General features: G+C 41.2%; 3 gene segments (V, D, J or C); all 3 read left to right on the forward strand.

Annotated features, from left to right (window-relative positions):
• The first annotated feature begins 436 nt into the window (after window positions 1-436).
• LOC132360116 (T cell receptor alpha variable 12-2-like) lies at window positions 437-1,111 on the forward strand. The segment is given in 2 exon segments: window positions 437-495; window positions 708-1,111. Coding segments are annotated over 2 exon segments (456 nt in total).
• Window positions 1,112-8,654: 7,543 nt separating this feature from the next.
• LOC132360117 (T cell receptor alpha variable 12-2-like) lies at window positions 8,655-9,344 on the forward strand. The segment is given in 2 exon segments: window positions 8,655-8,727; window positions 8,941-9,344. Coding segments are annotated over 2 exon segments (453 nt in total).
• Window positions 9,345-20,900: 11,556 nt separating this feature from the next.
• Window positions 20,901-21,589, forward strand: LOC132360118 (T cell receptor alpha variable 12-2-like). The segment is given in 2 exon segments: window positions 20,901-20,973; window positions 21,186-21,589. Coding segments are annotated over 2 exon segments (456 nt in total).
• Window positions 21,590-22,045: the final 456 nt, after the last annotated feature.

The raw sequence follows: 22,045 nt of genomic DNA on the forward strand, positions 1-22,045 counted from the left end.
CATCAAGGTCTCCCCACACACATTGACTTGGACCATATGCTTCTCAAATTTTAAATTTAACTGAAGTGGCAGATTTTTACTTTCATCAGTTCACATAATAAGGGTCTCTGTTTTGAATATTTCTTTGATCAATGTCTTGAGTCCACAAGATGGCAGTGTCTTCTCAGAAACTCTGAAGAAAGCTCTCATGTATTGCTCCGTGTGTGTGTGTGTGTGTGTGTGTGTGTGTGTGTGAGAGAGAGAGAGAGAGAGAGAGAGAGAGAGGTATATGAGAGGAGGAGCTCGGTGGTGTAGCAGGGGTGGTGAAAAGAATCTCTTGTTTTCATTGGCAGAACAGATTCTTTTTATGATTTTTATGGCAGAAGAATTAGAAATGTCTGAGTTCGACCCTTTTTTTTTTAGGGTTTAAAATTTGAATCCTCAGTGAACCAGGGGAGGAAAGAATGATGAAATCCTCAAGAGTTTTACTGGTGATCCTGTGGCTTCAGTTAACGTGTGAGTTTGGGGCATTTCTATGGGAACCTAAAGTAAAGTATTTGGAGTCATTCTGTATTGTAGGCCCCTGGATAGAAACATGATGTTATTCCCCTTAAATAAGGGAAGGTAGAGGTGGGAGGCCTGTGGAAAGATGACTTACATTCTGCAGAGGAAGCATGCATTACCCAGCCAATCTTCTTCCACTGACCATTCGTTGTGTCTCTGCACAGGGATGAGGAGCCAACAGAAGGGAGTGGAGCAGAGTCCTGCATCTCTGCATGTTCCAGAGGGAGCCGTCGCCTCTCTCAACTGCACTTATACTGACAGCACTTCTGATTACTTCTCATGGTACAGACAGTACCCCAGCAAAGGCCCTGAGTTGCTCCTGTACGGAAGCTTGAATAAAGACAAAGAGGAAGGAAGATATACAGCCCAGGTCAATAAAGCCAAGCAGTACGTCTCCCTGCTCATGAGAGACTCCCAGCCCAGCGACTCAGCCACCTACCTCTGTGCAGTGAGCACACAGTGCTCCCCAGGCACCTGCAGTCGGTACCCAAACCTGATGGGGCCCCAGCACTGCCTGATGCAGAGCTTAGGCTGCAGGGCACAGCAGTTCTGTTTGCTTTCCAGATGAAAATGAGAATTAAGAGTTAACAGAGGGAAACATTTTTATAATGCTGAAAATAATTGACCCTGAAGGGAAATTAAAGACACAATTTGGTCTGAATGACTGTTTGAAATATTTTCCAGTCTTCTCTTTGTACTCTAGTTTTATACCACAAATTTCCTCAATGGGGTTTGTATTATGATGCTCTTATATATGACAACAGTATTTTAATATGATAACTGAGATATCCCCTCACTGTCCTTAGTCCCCCTTGCTCTTTCTCCATTTAGTTATGCAAGGTGTTGGATATTCATTACTCTAAACAAGTATGGAAAAACAGAAATGCCAAAGAAAGGAGTCTTAAGCAACTACTTTAAAAAAGTTGTAAGTCATGAGTTATTTTCGTTACAGATGCCCCACCCCATCTCCACCCTCAACTGCTACCCCACTGGTGGATTAGATAAGGATACATTTGATGAGTGGATGGAAGGACTAGAGCCAGAAGGTGAGAACTGGTTGAAACAAAAAGCCTAGACACTTGCAGGGGCTCAGATTAGAGAAGGCTTATGTTACCATTTTTGAGTAAGGCTGCGTAGAACTCAAAGTTCCTGGCTTGAGGCTTGTGGGAGAGTGTGTTGGTTCCTATGTACTTGAGTATGGCTGGAGATGGTAGAATTAGCTACAGCCATAGAATGTCCCATACCCACAGCAGGGCATGGGAGCACAGAATGACTTCAGATTTCCTGAGAAGGATCTCTGAGGAGCATCTGGAATAAAAAATTCTAGACACCAAGGAGCTTTGTTATGGTGATTAAAGACCTACATGGGTCAACTGTCAAACACCATATGGTAATGAGGATGTTTAATAAAATGTTGATGAGGGGTGTTGAGAACACCAACAAGGATATGAATATTCCCCCTCTCCTGACTCAATTGCACTGTGGAATTGTCCTATAACTTACGCCCAAGTCCGGGAAAAATGATTGAGGCCTGATGGAAATTCAGCCTTATAATAAATCTAAAGTTGAATTAGAGGGAAAAAAAATAAAAGTCACACTCACTGTAAAGCTGAAGCTGTGGTCTGTTAGACATGACATTGTTTATGTACTCCAAAGAGTGGGACAACTTGGAAATGAGCAATTAAGATTTTTATTCGGTTTTGTTCCCATAGTCACTGACTAAAATGATGCAATCCAATCAGAATTTGCTTCAAATTGTCAGCCTGCAGACTTATGACTTACAAATATTTCCAAATCGTGGAAAAAACATTTGAAAGGCAGTGAGAAACGGCATGAAGTTGTGCTGTAAGCAAGATGGTCAAATTCTCATCCCGCTTTTCTTGTGCGCCTTCTGGTGCCACTGGAAAGAACCTAGTTTCTGGTGCTGGTTTGAATATCTTTTGTCACTAATGAGCCATTTGCTATTAGGCTATACTATTATACATATTTCAGGATTGGTTAGGATTAAAGGAGGTAACATATTGTCTTGAGTTCATTAAAAGCAAAGTCTAAATTGGGGTTTCCTGTATCCATAATTTTTTGAGAAAAGCAAGTTAAGATGGAAAGGAAAAGGCTAGGCATGGATGTGGCTCAGCTGGACTCTTGATCCAGCCTGAGCTCATGGGGACCTCTGGAGCATGAAAAGCATGAAAAGCACCACAGAATTTATCCCTCCCACCGTGAATCAAGGGGGCCAGACAGCTGACCTCTGTACCCCAGAATAAAGCAGTCATTTGAGCAGGGGTATACCCTACTGGAGAATGGTGACCTTTATTGGCATAGATCAGTTTTCTGGGGAAGAGGGCAAGTGTGAGCCAAGTGTAGCCAACACTTGCAACAGCTGGGGACCGGGTACACTGGCCTGGAAAAGGGGATCTAGGCTGGGCACCAGCAATGTCTACAACTAACATGGAACTCTCTTATCACATGGTTCACATTCAGATAGACTTTATAATTATTGTATTTAAAATGTTAATTTCTTTCTTCATTTAATGAGGTTTAAAACGCTGGTCTTACAAGTCGGGAAATATTGAAATAATGTAGTGTAAACCACTTCAGAGAAGAAAAACTAAATAAATGTGAAAATTATTATTCAAAGCCAAGACTCGAGATTTTTTGAGGGTAGTGACCAAGACACCAGCATATTATTCTCTTAGTTCCTTTGGTCATTCTCGAAATACTACATTCCCATACTAGACCGCAGCGCATGACATTCCGCCATAACTTTGGATCCAGGTATAAGGGACTCTGATGATTCACAGTTGAAGACGCTGGGCTTCCAGGAATGGAAAGAGATACCATATCTATACTTATAAATGACTAGTGTTACTTTGTTCTTGGTTTATATTTAAGAATGAAGGGCTGGGTAGCAGGATGGACTCCATATTTCATTGTGTCCATGTTCTCCACAAGGTTTCTTCCTGAATGGGATGCTTGACCAGTAGTCTGGGCATGTGGACTTACCATGTTACTTGGCAGGCTTCTTTTTAGGATGACTGAGCAGAGAACTGGTTATTAACTTGTTCCTTCCCCTCCCCTTGCACCTAATATCAGTTTGAAGGTGGCTTAACTCTGTCAACTACTCACAGGAAAAATTAGCATTCCAGGTGTTTTACTTCAACTTTAGTGAACATCAAATTCCCATGTACAGGCTGGCCTACTATGATTCTCACGTATAAGCTCAGCAGCAGAATGGAGGGTACAGAGGGAGACTAGTATAGCTATTCCACATATTGACCTTCAATTTACCCCCATGTTGTGTCCCTCCTGCCCTACATCATACCTATTCTCTTTCTCAGTCCAGAATCTCTACAGGTTCCTGAGGAGTAAGTTTCCTTCACTTGCATTTCCAATAAAATCTTCTCTTAGCTCATTCTAGGCTGTGTTTTCTCCCTCTCTGTCTCACCCATCAGTATGCTCACATCTACTTTCTATCTTATGGGAACTGTTGATATTTTTCACCTTTTTATTATTTTCACATTATGGATTTAGCATTATCCTGTTTATACTTGTAAATTTTATCTCAGTGGGAAGTTTTTTTTTTTTTAATTTTTGGCTGCATTTGGTCTTCATTTCTGTGCAAGGGCTTTCTCCAGTTGTGGCGAGCGGGGGCCACTCTTCATCCCGGTGCTCGGGCCTCTCACTGTCGCGGCCTCTCCCGTTGCGGAGCACAGGCTTCAGAAGCGCAGGCTCAGTAGTTGTGGCTCACGGGCCTAGCCGCTCCGCGACATGTGGGATCTTCCCGGACCAGGGCACGAACCCGTGTCCCTTGCATTGGCAGGCGGATTCCTAACCACTGCGCACCAGGGAAGCCCTCAGTGGGAACTTTGATAAGAAGGGAGGCGAGTACATATGCTTGATTAGATATTTTGAATCATTTAAAGTTTCGAACTGACCATATGATTTGGTCTTACATGTGACAGAAAATCTATCGACTGGGTCAAGAAGTGAATAGAAGCACGAGGGAGAACTGATTTCAAGCTGGTTCAAGTCAATGGAGTATTCAGAAAGGAGGAAGTTGTTCTGACCTTGTGAAAAGGACCCCAGCTGGCCAGATTCTCATTTTACCGGACAATTCTCTTCTTAATTATTTCAATTTGAGGTTTCAGTGGTCTGTGTGCTAAAATAAGTTGGGTAGGGAAGTCTTTTCCCTTCAGAGTTTCATCTTACTATTAGACCACAGAGGGAATGTCCTTTGATTGACAGATCTTGTCTCCTACCTGCATGGGACGCTGCTTGCTTCGCTACCTTGAGTGTCACTGTCAATGTACTCTCTTCAATTATTTAAAGGACTCTAATGTCCTTCTTGTTTGTTTTCTTTATCTTATAGACATTATGCACAGAAAAATAACAATACCTTGCTTCTTGTATAATTTAATGTAAATTGTAAGAAGAATCCACACAAGCTTTATGGAGCAGGGTTCGGATATAAGATGATTATCCTAAGCTACAGTGTCAATAATTCAATTCATACACAACAGCTCATTTAGCAGTGCTTTGCACTGACAGGAGAGAAAAGAATCTTCTAGGTTTTCCTTGAGGAGGAACGTTTTTAGTTATTCAATTTTTCTAACTTGTACATGGTAGATGCTCAAGGATTTTATATAAGTAGAAAAGAAAGAGGGCTTCCCTGGTGTTGCAGTGGTTGGGAATCCGCCTGCCAATGCAGGGGACACGGGTTCGAGCCCTGGTCTGGGAAGATCCCACATGCCGCGGAGCAACTTAAGCCCGTGAGCCACAACTACTGAGCCTGCGCGTCTGGAGCCTGTGCTCTGCAACGGGAGAGGCCGCGACAGTGAGAGGCCCGCGCACCGCGATGAAGAGTGGCCCCCGCTCGCCGCAACTGGAGAAAGCCCTCACACAGAAACGAAGACCCAACACAGCCAAAAATAAATAAATAATTTATTAAAAATTTATAAATTTATTTAAAAAAAAAAAAAGAAAAGAAAGAGAAAAATCTAGGAAATAAACAGTAGGTGCAAGTCTCTCTCCACATTACCTCTTCAGAGATCAGGAGGCTGTGTGAGTGTGTGCCCTGGGGCATGGATCTAATTTCTGGTTAGCTGAGGAGCCTCTCAGTTTCCTGTGACAGCAGACATGTGAATATGCACGCAGATAAACAAGTTGTTTGGCCTGGTACTGTCTGAGGGCTCTCAGACTCCAACCTGAGTCCTCATGAGCCTGGTGAATGGAAAAATGGAGAAGTCCTTGGGAGTTCATGCCTGGTTCTCTTTTGGTAGCTGTGCTGAGTTGGCGGGCTTTGAAGATATGAATAAAAAGAGCGGATCCTACTAATCTGTATAAATCTGAAAGTTATAGAAGGGTGGTTAGAATTACTAGGCTCACCTGGGTGGATTGCGAAAAGGAAATTCTTTCAAAAAAGAATCAGCCATGAATAAAGCTCCTCTGTCTGTGGTTCTCTCTTTCAACAGGCGTGAGCAGCCCATATACATTGGACCAGAGTCCTTCATTCCTGTGTATCCAGGGGAGAACACATGCTGTTCTTAGTTGTACTTCTCAGAAGAAAACAGTTTGCCACTTCCATTGGTTCAGGCAGAAGCCTGGGAAAGGACTTGTACCTTTGACTTTAATTCAATCAAGGCAGAAAGAGCAGGCAGACTAGAATTTTAAAGAACTGCTTGGAAAAGAGAAGTTTTACAGTGTTTTGCATCTCTCAGCCTCCCACCCTGGAGCTTCAGCCACCTACTTTTGTGCTTTGCGGCAGTGCTCTCCTAGCGCCTGCAGCCTGTCCCACAGCTGGCAGCTGGGACTCTTGATGGGGTTCTAGCCTTAAGGGTGGGGTGAAGGTGTTTTCTTTATCTACAGAGGGAATTTTCTTAAAATCACTGTCTCCAAACAGAAATTGAGGATAATATACCACTCCTTTATGTGATGAATCCGAATTTATATCGAATTAAATTTCCTTTTGTTACTATTGAATGTTCGTTCCTCAGTGCAGACTGTGCTCATCTTGGGTCTGTTAGCCCAGATGCCTTCCACTGTCTAGCCCTCAGGTCAGAAGGCAGAGCCCTGTGTGCCCAGGCTCTGAGTTCAGGAAGCAAGTTTTCACCATGTTGAACCCTCACCAGTAGTGTCTTGTTCATTGGTTCACGGTCTTCATGATGTTTGCTGTATCTGTGTACCACTTATACCATTTTTTACTAATTTAATATTAAGTTGGTTTTTATATTAAATAGACTTTAAAAATGACTACGCCAAAAAGTTTTCCTTGTTTGAATGCATACTGTGTGTGAAACCATATATTTGATGTCTATTTCAAATTAAAATAACACCACATAGGTAACAATTAAAATCTTCATCTATGTACTGCCTACCATGACCTCCTGCATCAATCGCACTTTAAGAATTACTGATTCAGCCCATGGCCTTCATTTAATAGGGTAAAAGAATTTGGATGAGCAGGATTTGAATGGCCTACTTAAAGCATGACTTAGAGCAAAATGGAAGCTGGGAGCAGAACCCAGACACTCTGACCTCTCGTCAATCGCTTCTTCCAAGAAAGATGCAAAATAGAATCCAGAGTAGGAAGGAAAGAGTCTTGTATTTTAAATTTAAGTTAAATTAAAATTTTATTACTTAATTATACATATTGATTTTAAATAAAGTAGAAGATATAAACATGCTTAAAAATAGAACATTCCCATAACTTCATGACCTAAAAATTATAACTATTACTAGTTTTCAAATTTTTTAGCTCACATATTATACAGCTAAATTTTCCATGAAAGGGGATTATAAAGTACTTATAATGTATTTATTAACATATTTGTTTTTCTCAACATGTATTGTAGATGTTGTCATGCCAGGAAACATATTTTAAGGGCATAATTTTAACTGATTGCCTAGTTTCCATTATTTAGATGTACTTCTAGAAATGAATCCCTTTTTAGTATTTTTTTCAATTATCCAGTATTATAGACAATGTTTTTATGAACATCATTAAAGCTGTAGTTTCAATGGAAGTGAAATTGCTTGGTTAAGGGAAAATACATGACACTGAATGTCTGATTTCCATGAAGAAATTTTTCACCAAGCCATGACTTCAACAGCAACATATGAGGCTGCTGATGTTCCAATACTATACCAAGTATGGATATGATTATTATTATTATGCCAGTGGTGTGGACACGAAGAGGAAATAAGAAGAATTAGACACATGAACAGGTGCATCGGGTTTTATTTACACTCTAGGTACTGAAGGCAGGTTCATCTACTACTTCCAGCCCAAGTAAACACTGTTTCCACACAGATGTGCCATTGGTGCAAAATGGAATGAAGAATCCCGATCTTTTCTAGTCCTTGACCTTGTTGAAAGTATGCCCAGGTTGTGAGTTGGAAACTTGTTTCATCAGTCAGATTTTAGGCCTCTGTGTCTTCAAAGGATTCTTTTGAGTTAGAATAGATTTCTTTAAAAATTGGAGGTGGAGAAATGAGATAGGAGGTGTTGGGCCTGATGTGGAGAACAGCTACACAATATTAAATTCTCCTTGAATCACAAGAGCCTCACCCAGACTTCTATCATATCATAGAATACTTCAGGACTGGTTTTTTAGTGTGAGGCATTGGTCAGTCGATGTAAGTGCTTTTGCTCACACAAGCATTGCCATTTGATGTAAAACACATACACATCCACATCACGTTCTCCCCACACACATCGACGTGGACCATATGCTTCTCAAATGTTTAATTTAACTAAAGTGGCAGATTTTTACTTTTATCAGTTCACATAATAAGGGTCTATGTTTTGAATATTTCTTTGATCACTGTCTTGAGTCCACAAGATGGCAGTGTCTTCTCAGAGACTCTGAGGAGAGCTCTCATGTATTCCTCTGTGTGTGTGTGTGTGAGAGAGAGAGAGACAGAGAGAAAGAGAAAGGGAGAGAGGGAGAGAGGTATATGAGAGGAGGAGCTCGTTGGTGTAGCAGGGGTGGTGAGAAGAATCTCTTTTTTTCATTGGTAGAACAGATTCTTTTTATGATTTCTAAGGCAGATGAATTAGAAATGTCTGAGGTCGACTCATTTTTCTTTTAGGGTTTAAAATTTGAATCTTCAGTGAAGCAGGGGAGGAAAGACTGATGAAATCCTCAAGAGTTTTACTGCTGATCCTGTGGCTTCAGTTAACGTGTGAGTTTGGGGCATTTCTATGGGAACGTAAAGTAAAGTATTTGGAGTCATTCTGTATTGTAGGCCCCTGGATAGAAACATGAATGTTATTTCCCTTAAATAAGGGGAGGTAGAGGTGGGAGGCCTGTGAAAAGATAACTTACATTCTGCAGAGGAAGCATGCATTACCCAGCCAATCTTCTTCCACTGACCATTCGTTGTGTCTCTGCACAGGGATGAGGAGCCAACAGAAGGGAGTGGAGCAGAGTCCTGCATCTCTGCATGTTCCAGAGGGAGCCATCGCCTCTCTCAACTGCACTTATACTGACAGCGTTCCTCAGTCCTTCTCATGGTACACACAGTACCCCAGCAAAGGTCCTGAGTTGCTCCTGTTCGGATACATGAATAATGACAAAGAGGAAGGAAGATATACAGCCCAGGTCAATAAAGCCAAGCAGTACGTCTCCCTGCTCATGAGAGACTCCCAGCCCAGCGACTCAGCCACCTACCTCTGTGCAGTGAGCACACAGTGCTCCCCAGGCACCTGCAGTCGGTACCCAAACCTGATGGGGCCCCAGCACTGCCTGATGCAGAGCTTAGGCTGCAGGGCACAGCAGTTCTGTTTGCTTTCCAGATGAAAATGAGAATTAAGAGTTAACACAGGGAAACATTTTTATAACTCTGAAAATAATTGACCCTGAAGGGAAATTAAAGACACAATTTGGTCTGAATGACTGTTTGAAATATTTTCCAGTCTTCTCTTTGTATTCTAGTTTTATACCACAAATTTCCTCAATAGGGTTCATATTATGATGCTCTTATATATGACAACAGTATTTTAATATGATAACTGAGATATCCCCTCACTGTCCTTAGTCCCCCTTGCTCTTACCCCATGTAGTTATTCAAGGTGTTTGATATTCATTACTTTAAACAAGTATGGAAAAACAGAAATGCAAAAGAAAGGAGTCTTAAGCAACTACTTTAAAAAAGTTGTAAGTCATGAGTTATTTTCGTTATAGATCTCCCACCCCATCTCCACCCTCAACTGCTACCCCACTGGTGGATTAGATAAGGATACATTTGATGAGTGGATGGAAGGACTAGAGCCAGAAGGTGAGAACTGTTTGAAACAAAAAGCCTACACACTTGCAGGGGCTCAGGTCAGAGAAGGCTTATGTTACCATTTTTGAGTAAGGCTGAGTAGAACTCAAATTTCCTGGCTTGAGTCTTGTGGGAGAGTGTGTTGGTTCCTATGTACTTGAGTATGGCTGGAGATGGTAGAATTAGCTACAGCCATGGAATGTCCCATACCCACAGCAGGACATGGGAGCACAGAATGACTTCAGATTTCCTGAGAAGGATCTCTGAGGAGCATCTGGAATAAAAAATTCTAGACACCAAGGAGCTTTGTTATGGTGATTAAAGACCTCCATGGATCAACTGTCAAAGACCATATGGTACTGAGGATGTTTGAGAAAATGTTGGTGAGGGAGTTGAGAACACCAACAAGGATATGAATATTTCCCCTCTCCTGACTCACTTGCACGGTGGAATTGTCCTATAACTTACGCCCAAGTCCAGGAAAAATGTTTGTGGCCTGATGGAAATTCAGCCTTATAATAAATCCAAAACTGAGTTAGAGGGAAAAAATTTAAAAGTCACACTCACTGTAAAGCTGAAGCTGTGGTCTGTTAGACATGACATTGTTTTTGTAGTCCAAAGAGTGGGACAACTTGGAAATGAGGAATTAAGATTTTTATTCGGTTTTGGTCACATAGTCCCTGACTAAAATGATGCAATCCAATCAGAATTTGCTTCAGTTTCTCAGCCTGCAGACTTATGACTTACAAATATTTCCAAATCGTGGGAAAAACATTTGAAAGGCAGTGAGAAACGGCATGAAATTTTGCTGGAAGCAAGATGGTCAAATTCTCATCTCACTTTTCTTGTGTGCCTTCTGGTGCCACTGGAAAGAACGTAGTTTCTGGTGCTGGTTTGAATATCTTTTGTCACTAATGAGCCATTTGATTTTAGGCTGTAGTATTATACATATTTCAGGATTGGTTTAGGATTGAGTGAGGTAACATATTGTCTTGAGTTCCTTAAAAGCAAAGCCTAAATTGGGGTTTCCTGTATCCATAATTTTTTAAGAAAAGCAAGTTAAGATGGAAGGGAAAAGGCTAGGCATGGATGTGGCTCAGCTGGACTCTTGATCCAGCCTTGACCTCATGGGGATCTCTGGAGCATGAAAAGCATGAAAAGCACCACAGAATTGATCCCTCCCACCGTGAATCAAGGGGGCCAGACAGCTGACCTCTGTACCCCAGGATAAAGCAGTCATTTGAGCAGGGGTATACCCTACTGGAGAATGGTGACCTTTATTGGCATAGATCATTTTTCTAGGGAAGACGGCAACTGTAAGCCAAGTGTAATCAACACTTGCAACAGCTGGGGACTGGGTAAACTGGCCTGGAAAAGGGGATCTAAGCTGGGCACCAGCAATGTCTACAACGAACATGGAGCTCTCTTATCACATGGTTTGCCTTCAGATAGACTTTATAATTATTGTATTTAAAATGTTAATTTCTTTCTTCATTTAATGAGGTTTAAAAAGCTGGTCTTACAAATGTGGAAGTATTTAAATAATGTAGGGTAAACCACTTAAGAGAAAAAAAAATCAAAATAAATATGAAAATTATTGTTCAAAGCCAAGACTCAAGATTTTCTGAGAGTAGTGATCAAGACACCAGCATATTATTCTCTTAGTTCCTTTGGTCATTCTCGAAATACTACATTCCCATACTAGACCATAGAGCATGACATTCCACCATAACTTTGGATCCAGGTATAAGGGACTCTGATGATTCACAGTTGAAGAGTCTGGGCTTCCAGGAATGGAAAGAGATACCATATGTATACTTGTAAATGACTAGTGTTACTTTGTTCTTGGTTTATATTTAAGAATGAAGGGCTGGGTAGCAGGATGGACTCCATATTTCATTGTGTCCATGTTCTCCACAAGGTTTCTTCCTGAATGGGATCCTTGACCAGTAGTCTGGGCATGTGGACATACCATGTTACTTGGCAGGCTTCGTTTTAGGATGAATGAGCAGAGAACTGGTTATTAACTTGTTCCTTCCCCTCCCCCTGCACCTAATATCAGTTTGAAGGTGGCTTAACTCTGTCAACTACTCACAGGAAATATTAGCATTCCAGGTGTTTTACTTCAACTTTAGTGAACATCAAATGTCCACGTAAAGGCTGGCCTACTATGCGTCTCAGGTATAAGCACAGCAGCAGAATGGAGGGTACAGAGGGAGACTAGTATAGCTATTCCACATATTGACCTTCAATTTGTCCCCATGTTCTGTCCCTCCTGCCCTACATCATACCTATTCTCTTTCTCAGTCCAGAATCTCTACAGCTTCCTGAGGAGTAAGTTTCCTTCACTTGCATTTGCAATAAAATCTTCTCTTAGTTCATTCTAGGCTGTGTTTTCTCCCTCTCTGTCTCACCCATCAGTATGCTCACATCTACTTTCTATCTTATGGGAACTGTTGATATTTTTCACCTTTTTATTATTTTCACATTATGGATTTAGCATTATCCTGTTTATACTTGTAAATTTTATCTCAGTGGGAACTTTGATAAGAAGGGAGGCGAGTACATATGCTTGATTAGATATTTTGAATCATTTAAAGTTTCAAACTGACCATATGATTTGGTCTTACATGTGAAAGAAAATCTATGGACAGGGTCAAGAAGTGAATAGAAGCATAAGGGAGAAATGATTTCAAGCTGGTACAAGTCAATGGAGACTTCAGAAAGGAGGAAGTTGTTCTGACCTTGTGAAAAGGACCCTAGCTGACCAGATTCTCATTTCACCGGAGAATTCTCTTCCTAGTTATTTCAATTTGAGGTTTCAGTGGTCTCTGTGCTAAAATAAGTTGGGTAGGGAAGTCTTTTCCCTTCAGAGTTTCATCTTACTATTAGACCACAGAGGGAATGTCCTTTGATTGACAGATCTTGTCTCCTACCTGCATGGGATGCTGCTTGCTTCGCTACCTTGAGTGTCACTGTCAATGTACTCTCTTCAATTATTTAAAGGACTCTAATGTCCTTCTTGTTTGTTTTCTTTATCTTATAGACATTATGCACAGAAAAATAACAATACCTTGCTTCTTGTATAATTTAATGTAAATTGTAAGAAGAATCCACACAAGCTTTATGGAGCAGGGTTCGGATATAAGATGATTATCCTAAGCTACAGTGTCAATAATTCAATTCATACACAACAGCTCATTTAGCAGTGCTTTGCACTGACAGGAGAGAAAAGAATCTTCTAGGTTTTCCTTGAGGAGGAACGTTTTTAGTTATTCAATTTTTCTAACTTGTACATGGTAGATGCTCAAGGATTTTATATAAGTAGAAAAGAAAGAGGGCTTCCGTGGTGTTGCAGTGGTTGGGAATCCGCCTGCCAATGCAGGGGACACGGGTTCGAGCCCTGGTCTGGGAAGATCCCACATGCCGCGGAGCAACTTAAGCCCGTGAGCCACAACTACTGAGCCTGCGCGTCTGGAGCCTGTGCTCTGCAACGGGAGAGGCCGCGACAGTGAGAGGCCCGCGCACCGCGATGAAGAGTGGCCCCCGCTCGCCGCAACTGGAGAAAGCCCTCACACAGAAACGAAGACCCAACACAGCCAAAAATAAATAAATAATTTATTAAAAATTTATAAATTTATTTAAAAAAAAAAAAAGAAAAGAAAGAGAAAAATCTAGGAAATAAACAGTAGGTGCAAGTCTCTCTCCACATTACCTCTTCAGAGATCAGGAGGCTGTGTGAGTGTGTGCCCTGGGGCATGGATCTAATTTCTGGTTAGCTGAGGAGCCTCTCAGTTTCCTGTGACAGCAGACATGTGAATATGCACGCAGATAAACAAGTTGTTTGGCCTGGTACTGTCTGAGGGCTCTCAGACTCCAACCTGAGTCCTCATGAGCCTGGTGAATGGAAAAATGGAGAAGTCCTTGGGAGTTCATGCCTGGTTCTCTTTTGGTAGCTGTGCTGAGTTGGCGGGCTTTGAAGATATGAATAAAAAGAGCGGATCCTACTAATCTGTATAAATCTGAAAGTTATAGAAGGGTGGTTAGAATTACTAGGCTCACCTGGGTGGATTGCGAAAAGGAAATTCTTTCAAAAAAGAATCAGCCATGAATAAAGCTCCTCTGTCTGTGGTTCTCTCTTTCAACAGGCGTGAGCAGCCCATATACATTGGACCAGAGTCCTTCATTCCTGTGTATCCAGGGGAGAACACATGCTGTTCTTAGTTGTACTTCTCAGAAGAAAACAGTTTGCCACTTCCATTGGTTCAGGCAGAAGCCTGGGAAAGGACTTGTACCTTTGACTTTAATTCAATCAAGGCAGAAAGAGCAGGCAGACTAGAATTTTAAAGAACTGCTTGGAAAAGAGAAGTTTTACAGTGTTTTGCATCTCTCAGCCTCCCACCCTGGAGCTTCAGCCACCTACTTTTGTGCTTTGCGGCAGTGCTCTCCTAGCGCCTGCAGCCTGTCCCACAGCTGGCAGCTGGGCCTCTTGACGGGGTTCTAGCCTTAAGGGTGGGGTGAAGGTGTTTTCTTTATCTACAGAGGGAATTTTCTTAAAATCTCTGTCTCCAAGCGGAAATAAAGGATAATATACCACTCCTTTATGTGATGAATCCGAATTTATATTGAATTAAATTTCCTTTTGTTCCTATTGAATGTTCGTTCCTCAGTGCACACTGTGCTCATCTTGAGCCTGTTAGCCCAGATTCCTTCCACTGTCTATCCTTCAGGTCAGAGGGCAGAGCCCTGTGTGCCCAGGCTCCCAGTCCAGGAAGCAAGTTTTCACCATGTTGAGCCCTCAGCAGTAGTGTCTTGCTCATTGGTTCACGGTCTTCATGATATTTGCTGTATCTGTGTACCACTTATACCACTATTTACTAATTTAATATTAAGTTGGTTTTTATATTAAATAGACTTTAAAAATGACTACGCAAAAAGTTATCCTTGTTTGAATGCATACTGTGTGTGAAACCATATATTTGATGTCTATTGCAAATTAAAATAACACCACATAGGTCACAATTAAAATTTTCATCTATGTACTGCCTACCATGACCTCCTGTATCAATCGCACTTTAAGAATTACTGATTCAGCCCATGCCCTTCATTTAATACGTTAAAAGAATTTGGATGAGCAGGATTTGAATGGCTTACTTAAAGCATGACTTATAGCCAAATGGAAGCTGGTAGCAGAACCCAGACACTCTGACCTCTCGTCAATTGCTTCTTCCAAGAAAGATGCAAAAAGGATCCAGAGTTGGAAGGAAAGAGCCTTGTATTTTAAATTTAAGTTAAATTAAAATTTTATTACTTAATTATACATATTAATTTTAAATAAAGTAGAAGATATAAACAAGCTTAAAAATAGAACATTCCCATAACTTCATGACCTAAAAATTATAAGTATTGCTAGTTTTCAAATTTTTTAGCTCACATATTATACAGCTAAATGTTCCATGAAAGGGGATTATAATGTACTTGGTATTTATTAACATATTTGTTTTTCTCAACATGTATTGTACGTGTTGTCATGCCAGGAAACATATTTTAAGGGCATAATTTTAACTGATTGCCTAGTTTCCATTATTTAGATGTACTTCTAGAAATGAATCACTTTTTAGTATTTTTTCCAATTATCCAATATTATAGACAATATTTTTATGAACATCATTAAAGCTGTAGTTTCAATGGAAGTGAAATTGCTTGGTTAAGGGAAAACACATGACACTGAATGTCTGGTTTCCATGAAGAAATTTTTCACCAAGCCATGGCTTCAATAGCAACTTGAGGCTGCTGATGTTCCAATACTATACCAAGTATGGATATTATTATTATATATTTGTTTCCATTTTACTAAGTGAAAATTTTCACAGTGTTTTAATTTTATTTTATGTTAACCTGTAAGGTTTTTGTCATTACACATTTTGTCATTAAAAAATAAATAAAATAAGATTAGAAAACACAGAACAAGAACTCATATCCTTTCATAAAATAAGATAATATTAAACACAGTTTGAACAACACTGTTCTGATCCAGGTTACCTTCCAGGTGGTCTCTTTTCTCTCCAGGCAATGTGTTACCCACAGTTTTGATATTCAACATGAGGACCAGCAATATTTGAACTTGTGCAGAATCCCAGGCTCTATTCCAGACTCCCTGAGTTTGAATCTTCATTTTAACAAATCCCCAGGTGTTTCAATCACTTTGAAGTTTGAGAAGCACTAATCTAACTGGTAGCAAGAGTGATTTTTTTAAGTGTAAATCAAAGGTTGTTGCTATTTGCCTAAATGCTGCAGTGGATTTCTAATTCTCCTAGAGTAAAATAGAAACTCTTGGCTGTGATATACAAGGTTCTGCATCATTTGAATCTCACCTGACCCTTCAGTCTCAGCTCTCAACTCTCTTTCCCTGTGCAGCCACAACACTGATCTCCTTTCAATTTTCTAAACTTGTCGTGTCCTGTCCCACACTGGGTCTTATTCTTTCATGCATCCGCAATTTTCTTCCCCCTAATCTTGGTGAGCCTGACTCATTTTCATCCTTCAGGTATCAGCTCTGATATCACTACTGTAGAGAAACGCATCTGACTTCTGCTGATCTTCCTGACTAATGTAGCCATCTGTAAACCTCTTCTTAAGTCTATCACAACACCCTGGTCATTTCCCTTATGGTAGTAACCATAATGTACACATTATATTGTTGACACTTACATGTCAATGTGTTCATTGCTTTTAACTCCAATTAGAGTAGAAGTTCTGTGAGGTCAGTGAATTTGTTTATTTTGCTCATGGCTTTACCTTTAGTGCCTAGAATAGTGACTGGCCCATAGTAGTTAGTTGAGAAATATCTACTGAATAAATGTTGCTTGGCCCTTCTCTGTTTTTTTCCCTTTTACCTTCTTGTCATTCCCACCCTTGTAACTCTCAGCTCTGTGTATGTTCTCCTTGCTTGGTATGTGGTATAATTCAGTTCTCTCTGGCCCTTACCTGCAGACTCAGATTCTGGCCTTCTCAGGCTCAGTGGGCTCTGTTAAATAATTAGATCCACTCAGCGTCTCAGCCTGTCCTCAATCAAGTGACCTCACTTTGTCAAGTGTAATCTCAATGAACTGGGTCAAATTGAAGGCTAGTGACCTCACAGTGAAAAATCTAAAAGAAAAAAACGACATGTCCAAAAGACTTTGGAAAATATAAAAGGAACTTCAAGTCAAATAGTTATGAGCACATGTGAAAGTTTGATTTCAAATGACTGTGAAAGAAAGTCTCCTTAGGGAACATATTCAAATAATTAGCCTTAGTAGAAACGTTTTATAGGAGACTAGATATTTTAAACATAAATATTATTTATTTATTTATTTATTTATTTATTTACTTACTTACTTATTCATTTATGGCTGCGTTGGGTCTTCACTGCTGCGCGGGCTTTCTCTAGTTGCAGCGAGCGGGGGGATACTCTTCATTGCAGTGTGTGGGCTTCTCACTGCAGTGGCTTCTCTTGTTACAGAGCATGGGCTCTAGGCACGTGGGCTTTGGTAGTTGCAGCAGGTGGGCTCAATAGTTGTGGCTCACAGGCTCTAGAGCGCAGGCTCAGTAATCGTGGCTCGTGGGCTTAGTTGCTCCGTGGCATGTGGGATCTTCCTGGAACAGGGCTTGAAACTGTGTCTCCTGCTTTGGCAGGCAGATTCTTAATACCTGCCCCACAAGGGAAGTCCCCGATCCAGTTTTGAATTCATTGTTAAGCTAAATTAGAATCATCATTACTTCACTTGGGTTAAGCTATATGAGCAGTGTCATTCGTGAGGCATAAATCAGGATGCTTAGACATTAGAAACATATATGTTTGTACCAGTCATACTGAAACAAGGTTGTGCTGATTTATAGGTTTGGATACCTACAGGGATAGTAATCCAAGCTGAGCAGCTTCCATTGATGGTGTCAAGCACAGCAGAATAGTCCAGGACAAGCCGTATTCATATGAGATTTTCTGTTTTCACAGACCATATGGTTGTTCTGATAGGCTGCAGTGCTGGGTCTAGCATACAAAGATGGCATTAATCCCCCTCCCTGCCACAAACACAAACCTTCCAGAGTCTACGTTTCTCCCTTCCTTGGTACCAGGGCTGTTGTTCTTTTTCCACCACCACAAAACTGGTGTGACCACTCTAGTCACTATAATTTTGTCATTTTTTCTAGTCATTTCCTAATCACACTCAAAACTTTTGTATAGGAGGATAAAGAACAAGAAGGACAGGGATATTTTCATGCCATTTACAGAGACCAATTATATTCACCACCTTGGGCCTGCTGGGCCACTGTAAGGAATTCTTAGAGCAGTGTACTCGCATAAATGGTGGTTATCTTCATGATCTAAGACCACATTTATCCAATGATCAATCATTATCATGGATAGTCATTTATCCATGATCTAGGAGCAGCCATTTTTTCTAGATGGCTACACAAGAATGAAATTTTAATGCCATTTTGACTGGGCTACTACCAGTAAGGTGTATTAACCAAGCTGGTCAGAGGTTCGCCCTTCAGGGAAAGAAAGAAGCATTATGCTTTCCACTTCTGGCAAGTTAGAATACGTGTATTTTTTTCTACTCAACCTGTTAAGTACAGCTAAAACTTTGGACCACATGAACAAACAAAACGTAAGAATCTGGAGAGAAAAATCTAGAGTAGCTAGGAACTTGGGGCCTGAGGAATGATAGAGCAGTGAGTTCCCTGAGTTTTCTTTTGCCTCATAGAACCCAAGTGAGTCCTGGAGAAGCCAGGAACCTGGAAATGCCAACAGGTGCAGACAAAAAAGTCCATGAAAAGTCTTCTCTCTAGACAAAGGACCAGGAAGAGGACAGCCTAGAAAGATATAAAACTTTAAGACATTAATCAGCACACTCTGGCCAAACACCACAGAAAGGTCTGCAGCAACCAAGCAAATATTTAAGGAAAAGGTAACGGAAACCTGGTAGGGAAGCTTGTGGTATTTTAACGTAACGCTTGTTCCATCTTCTCATCACTGATCCGTGACAGCTTTTAGATGGCCGCCTGCGCTCCCAGTGTGGGTTCCTGGTGGTGGAGGGAGAAGAGCACTTTGTCATCAAAGAATAAAACTTGATTGCTTTGACCTGTTGGGGGGCTCGTGAAGGACTAAGGCAAAGGACTTGCCTATATTTCCCATAACTCAGAACTCTCTCAGGGCAGAGAAGCTGTTACACAGAGAACATTTTCTAAGAAAAAATTCACTAGAGGGATTCAACAGTAGATTTGAATGGGCAGGAGAAAGAACTTGAAGATAGGTCAATTGAAATTATCCAGTCAGAGAGCAGAAAGAAAGAAGAAGGAAGAAAAATGAACAGAGCCTAAGACACCTGTGGGACATTGTCAAATTACTGACATAAGTATAATAGGATTCTAGGGTGAGGAGAAAGTGAGAAATGGCTGTGTGATTTCTGTCCAAGGCAATGTTCTCGTAGAGAAAAGGATTTCATTATTAGCATCTTCTCTCTCATCCTACTTCCTACACAGTTGTCGGTGGGCATGGCAAGGACATGACCAGTCCATCTTTGATGGATACTGTTTACCTGGTTCTCAAGCAGAAACGGACCTGCTGCATTGCTGGTCTCTAGCCACCAGCTTCTACAAGGACATGAGGCAGGTGGTGAAACAAGAAGGAAGAGTAGTTGTCTGTGCTTGTTTCTCTGTTAGACCCAATTACGCTTCTTGTCCTCTGATAAATCTGCTTTTCTGGTTAAGGTAGGATGGAAAGACAGAGAGAGGGATACCAGACCCATAACTTTGGAGATTGATTCCTGAATGCCAGTGCTGTGGACAAGAAGAGGAAAGAAGAGGAATTAGACACATGAACAGGTGCATTGGGTTTCATTTACACTCTAGGCACTGAAGGCAGGTCCATCTACTACTTCCAACCCAAGTAAGCACTGTTTCCACACAGATGTGCCATTGGTGCAAAACGGAATGAAGAAGCCCGATCTCTTCTAGTCCTTGACCTTTTTAAAAATATGCCCAGGTTGTGAGATGGAAACATGTTTCATCAGTCAGATTTTAGGCCATTGTGTCTTCAAAGGATTCTTTTGAGTTAGAATAGATTTCTTTAAAAATTGGATGTGGAGAAATGAGATAGCATGTGTCTGGCCTGATGTGGAGAACAGCTACACAATACTAAATTCTTCTTGATTCACAAGAGCCTCACCCAGACTTCTATCATATCATAGAATACTTCAGGACTGGTTTTTTAGTGTGAGGGATTGGTCATTCGATATAAGTGCTTTTGCTCACAGAAGCATTGCCATTTGATGCAAAACACATCCACATCGGGCTTCCCTGGTGGCTCAGTGGTTGAGATTCCGCCTGCCAATGCAGGGGACACGGGCTCGAGCCCTGGTCTGGGAAAATTCTACATGCCACGGAGCAACTGGGCCCGTGAGCCACAATTACTGAGCCCGCGCTACTGGAGCCTGTGCTCCGCAACAAGATAGGCCGCGATAGTGAAAGGCCCGTGCACAGTGATGAAGAGTGGCCCCCACTTGCCACAACTAGAGAAAGCCCTCTCACAGAAATGAAGACCCAACACAGCCATAAATAAATAAAATTAAAACAAACAAACAAACAAAAAAACACATACACATCCACATCAAGCTCTCCCCACACACATTGACTTGGAACATATGCTTCTGAAATTTTTAATTTAACTAAAGTGGCATATTTTTACTTTCCTCAGTTCACATAATAAGGGTCTATGTTTTCAATATTTCTTCGATCACTGTCTTGAGTCCACAAGATGGCAGTGTCTTCTCAGAGACTCTGAGGAGAGCTCTCATGTATTCCTCTGTGTGTGAGTGTGTGTGTGTGTGTGTGTGTGTGTGTGTGTGTGTGAGAGAGAGAGAGAGAGATAAAGAGAGAGAGAGAGGTATATGAGAGGAAGAGCTCAGTGGTGTAGCAGGGGTAGTGAAAAGAATCTCTTCTTTTCATTGGTAGAACAGATTCTTTTTATGATTTCTAAGGCAGGAGAATTAGAAATGTCTGGGTTCGACTCTTTTTTTTTTTTAGGGTTTAAAATTTGAATCCTCAGTGAACCAGGGGCGGAAAGAATGATGAAATCCTCAAGAGTGTTACTGGTGATCCTGTGGCTTCAGTTAACGTGTGAGTTTGGGGCATTTCTATGGGAACCTAAAGTAAAGTATTTGGAGTCATTCTGTATTGTAGGCCCCTGGATAGAAACATGATGTTATTCCCCTTAAATAAGGGAAGGTAGAGGTGGGAGGCCTGTGGAAAGATGACTTACATTCTGCAGAGGAAGCATCCATTACCCAGCCAATCTTCTTCCACTGACCATTCGTTGTGTCTCTGCACAGGGATGAGGAGCCAACAGAAGGGAGTGGAGCAGAGTCCTGCATCTCTGCAGGTTCCAGAGGGAGCCGTCGCCTCTCTCAACTGCACTTATACTGACAGCACTTCTAATTACTTCTCATGGTACAGACAGTACCCCAGCAAAGGCCCTGAGTTGCTCCTGTACGGAAGCTTGAATAAAGACAAAGAGGAAGGAAGATATACAGCCCAGGTCAATAAAGCCAAGCAGTACGTCTCCCTGCTCATGAGAGATTCCCAGCCCAGCGACTCAGCCACCTACCTCTGTGCAGTGAGCACACAGTGCTCCCCAGGCACCTGCAGTCAGTACCCAAACCTGATGGGGCCCCAGCACTGCCTGATGCAGAGCTTAGGCTGCAGGGCACAGCAGTTCTGTTTGCTTTCCAGATGAAAATGAGAATTAAGAGTTAACAGAGGGAAACATTTTTATGATTCTGAAAATAATTGACCCTGAAGGGAAATTAAAGACACAATTTGGTCTGAATGACTGTTTGAAATATTTTCCAGTCTTCTCTTTGTATTCTAGTTTTATACCAAAAATTTCCTCAATAGGGTTCGTATTATGATGCTCTTATATATGACAACAGTATTTTAATATGATAACTGAGATATCCCCTCACTGTCCTTAGTCCCCCTTGCTCTTACCCTATGTAGTTATGCAAGGTGTTGGATATTCATTACTCTAAACAAGTATGGAAAAACAGAAATGCAAAAGAAAGGAGTCTTAAGCAACTACTTTAAAAAAGTTGTAAGTCATGAGTTATTTTCATTACAGATCTCCCACCCCATCTCCACCCTCAACTGCTACCCCACTGGTGGATTAGATAAGGATACATTTGATGAGTGG

This window comes from Balaenoptera ricei, chromosome 2 (genome assembly GCF_028023285.1).
Source record: "Balaenoptera ricei isolate mBalRic1 chromosome 2, mBalRic1.hap2, whole genome shotgun sequence".
In the NCBI taxonomy this organism is placed as follows: Eukaryota; Metazoa; Chordata; class Mammalia; order Artiodactyla; family Balaenopteridae; genus Balaenoptera; species Balaenoptera ricei.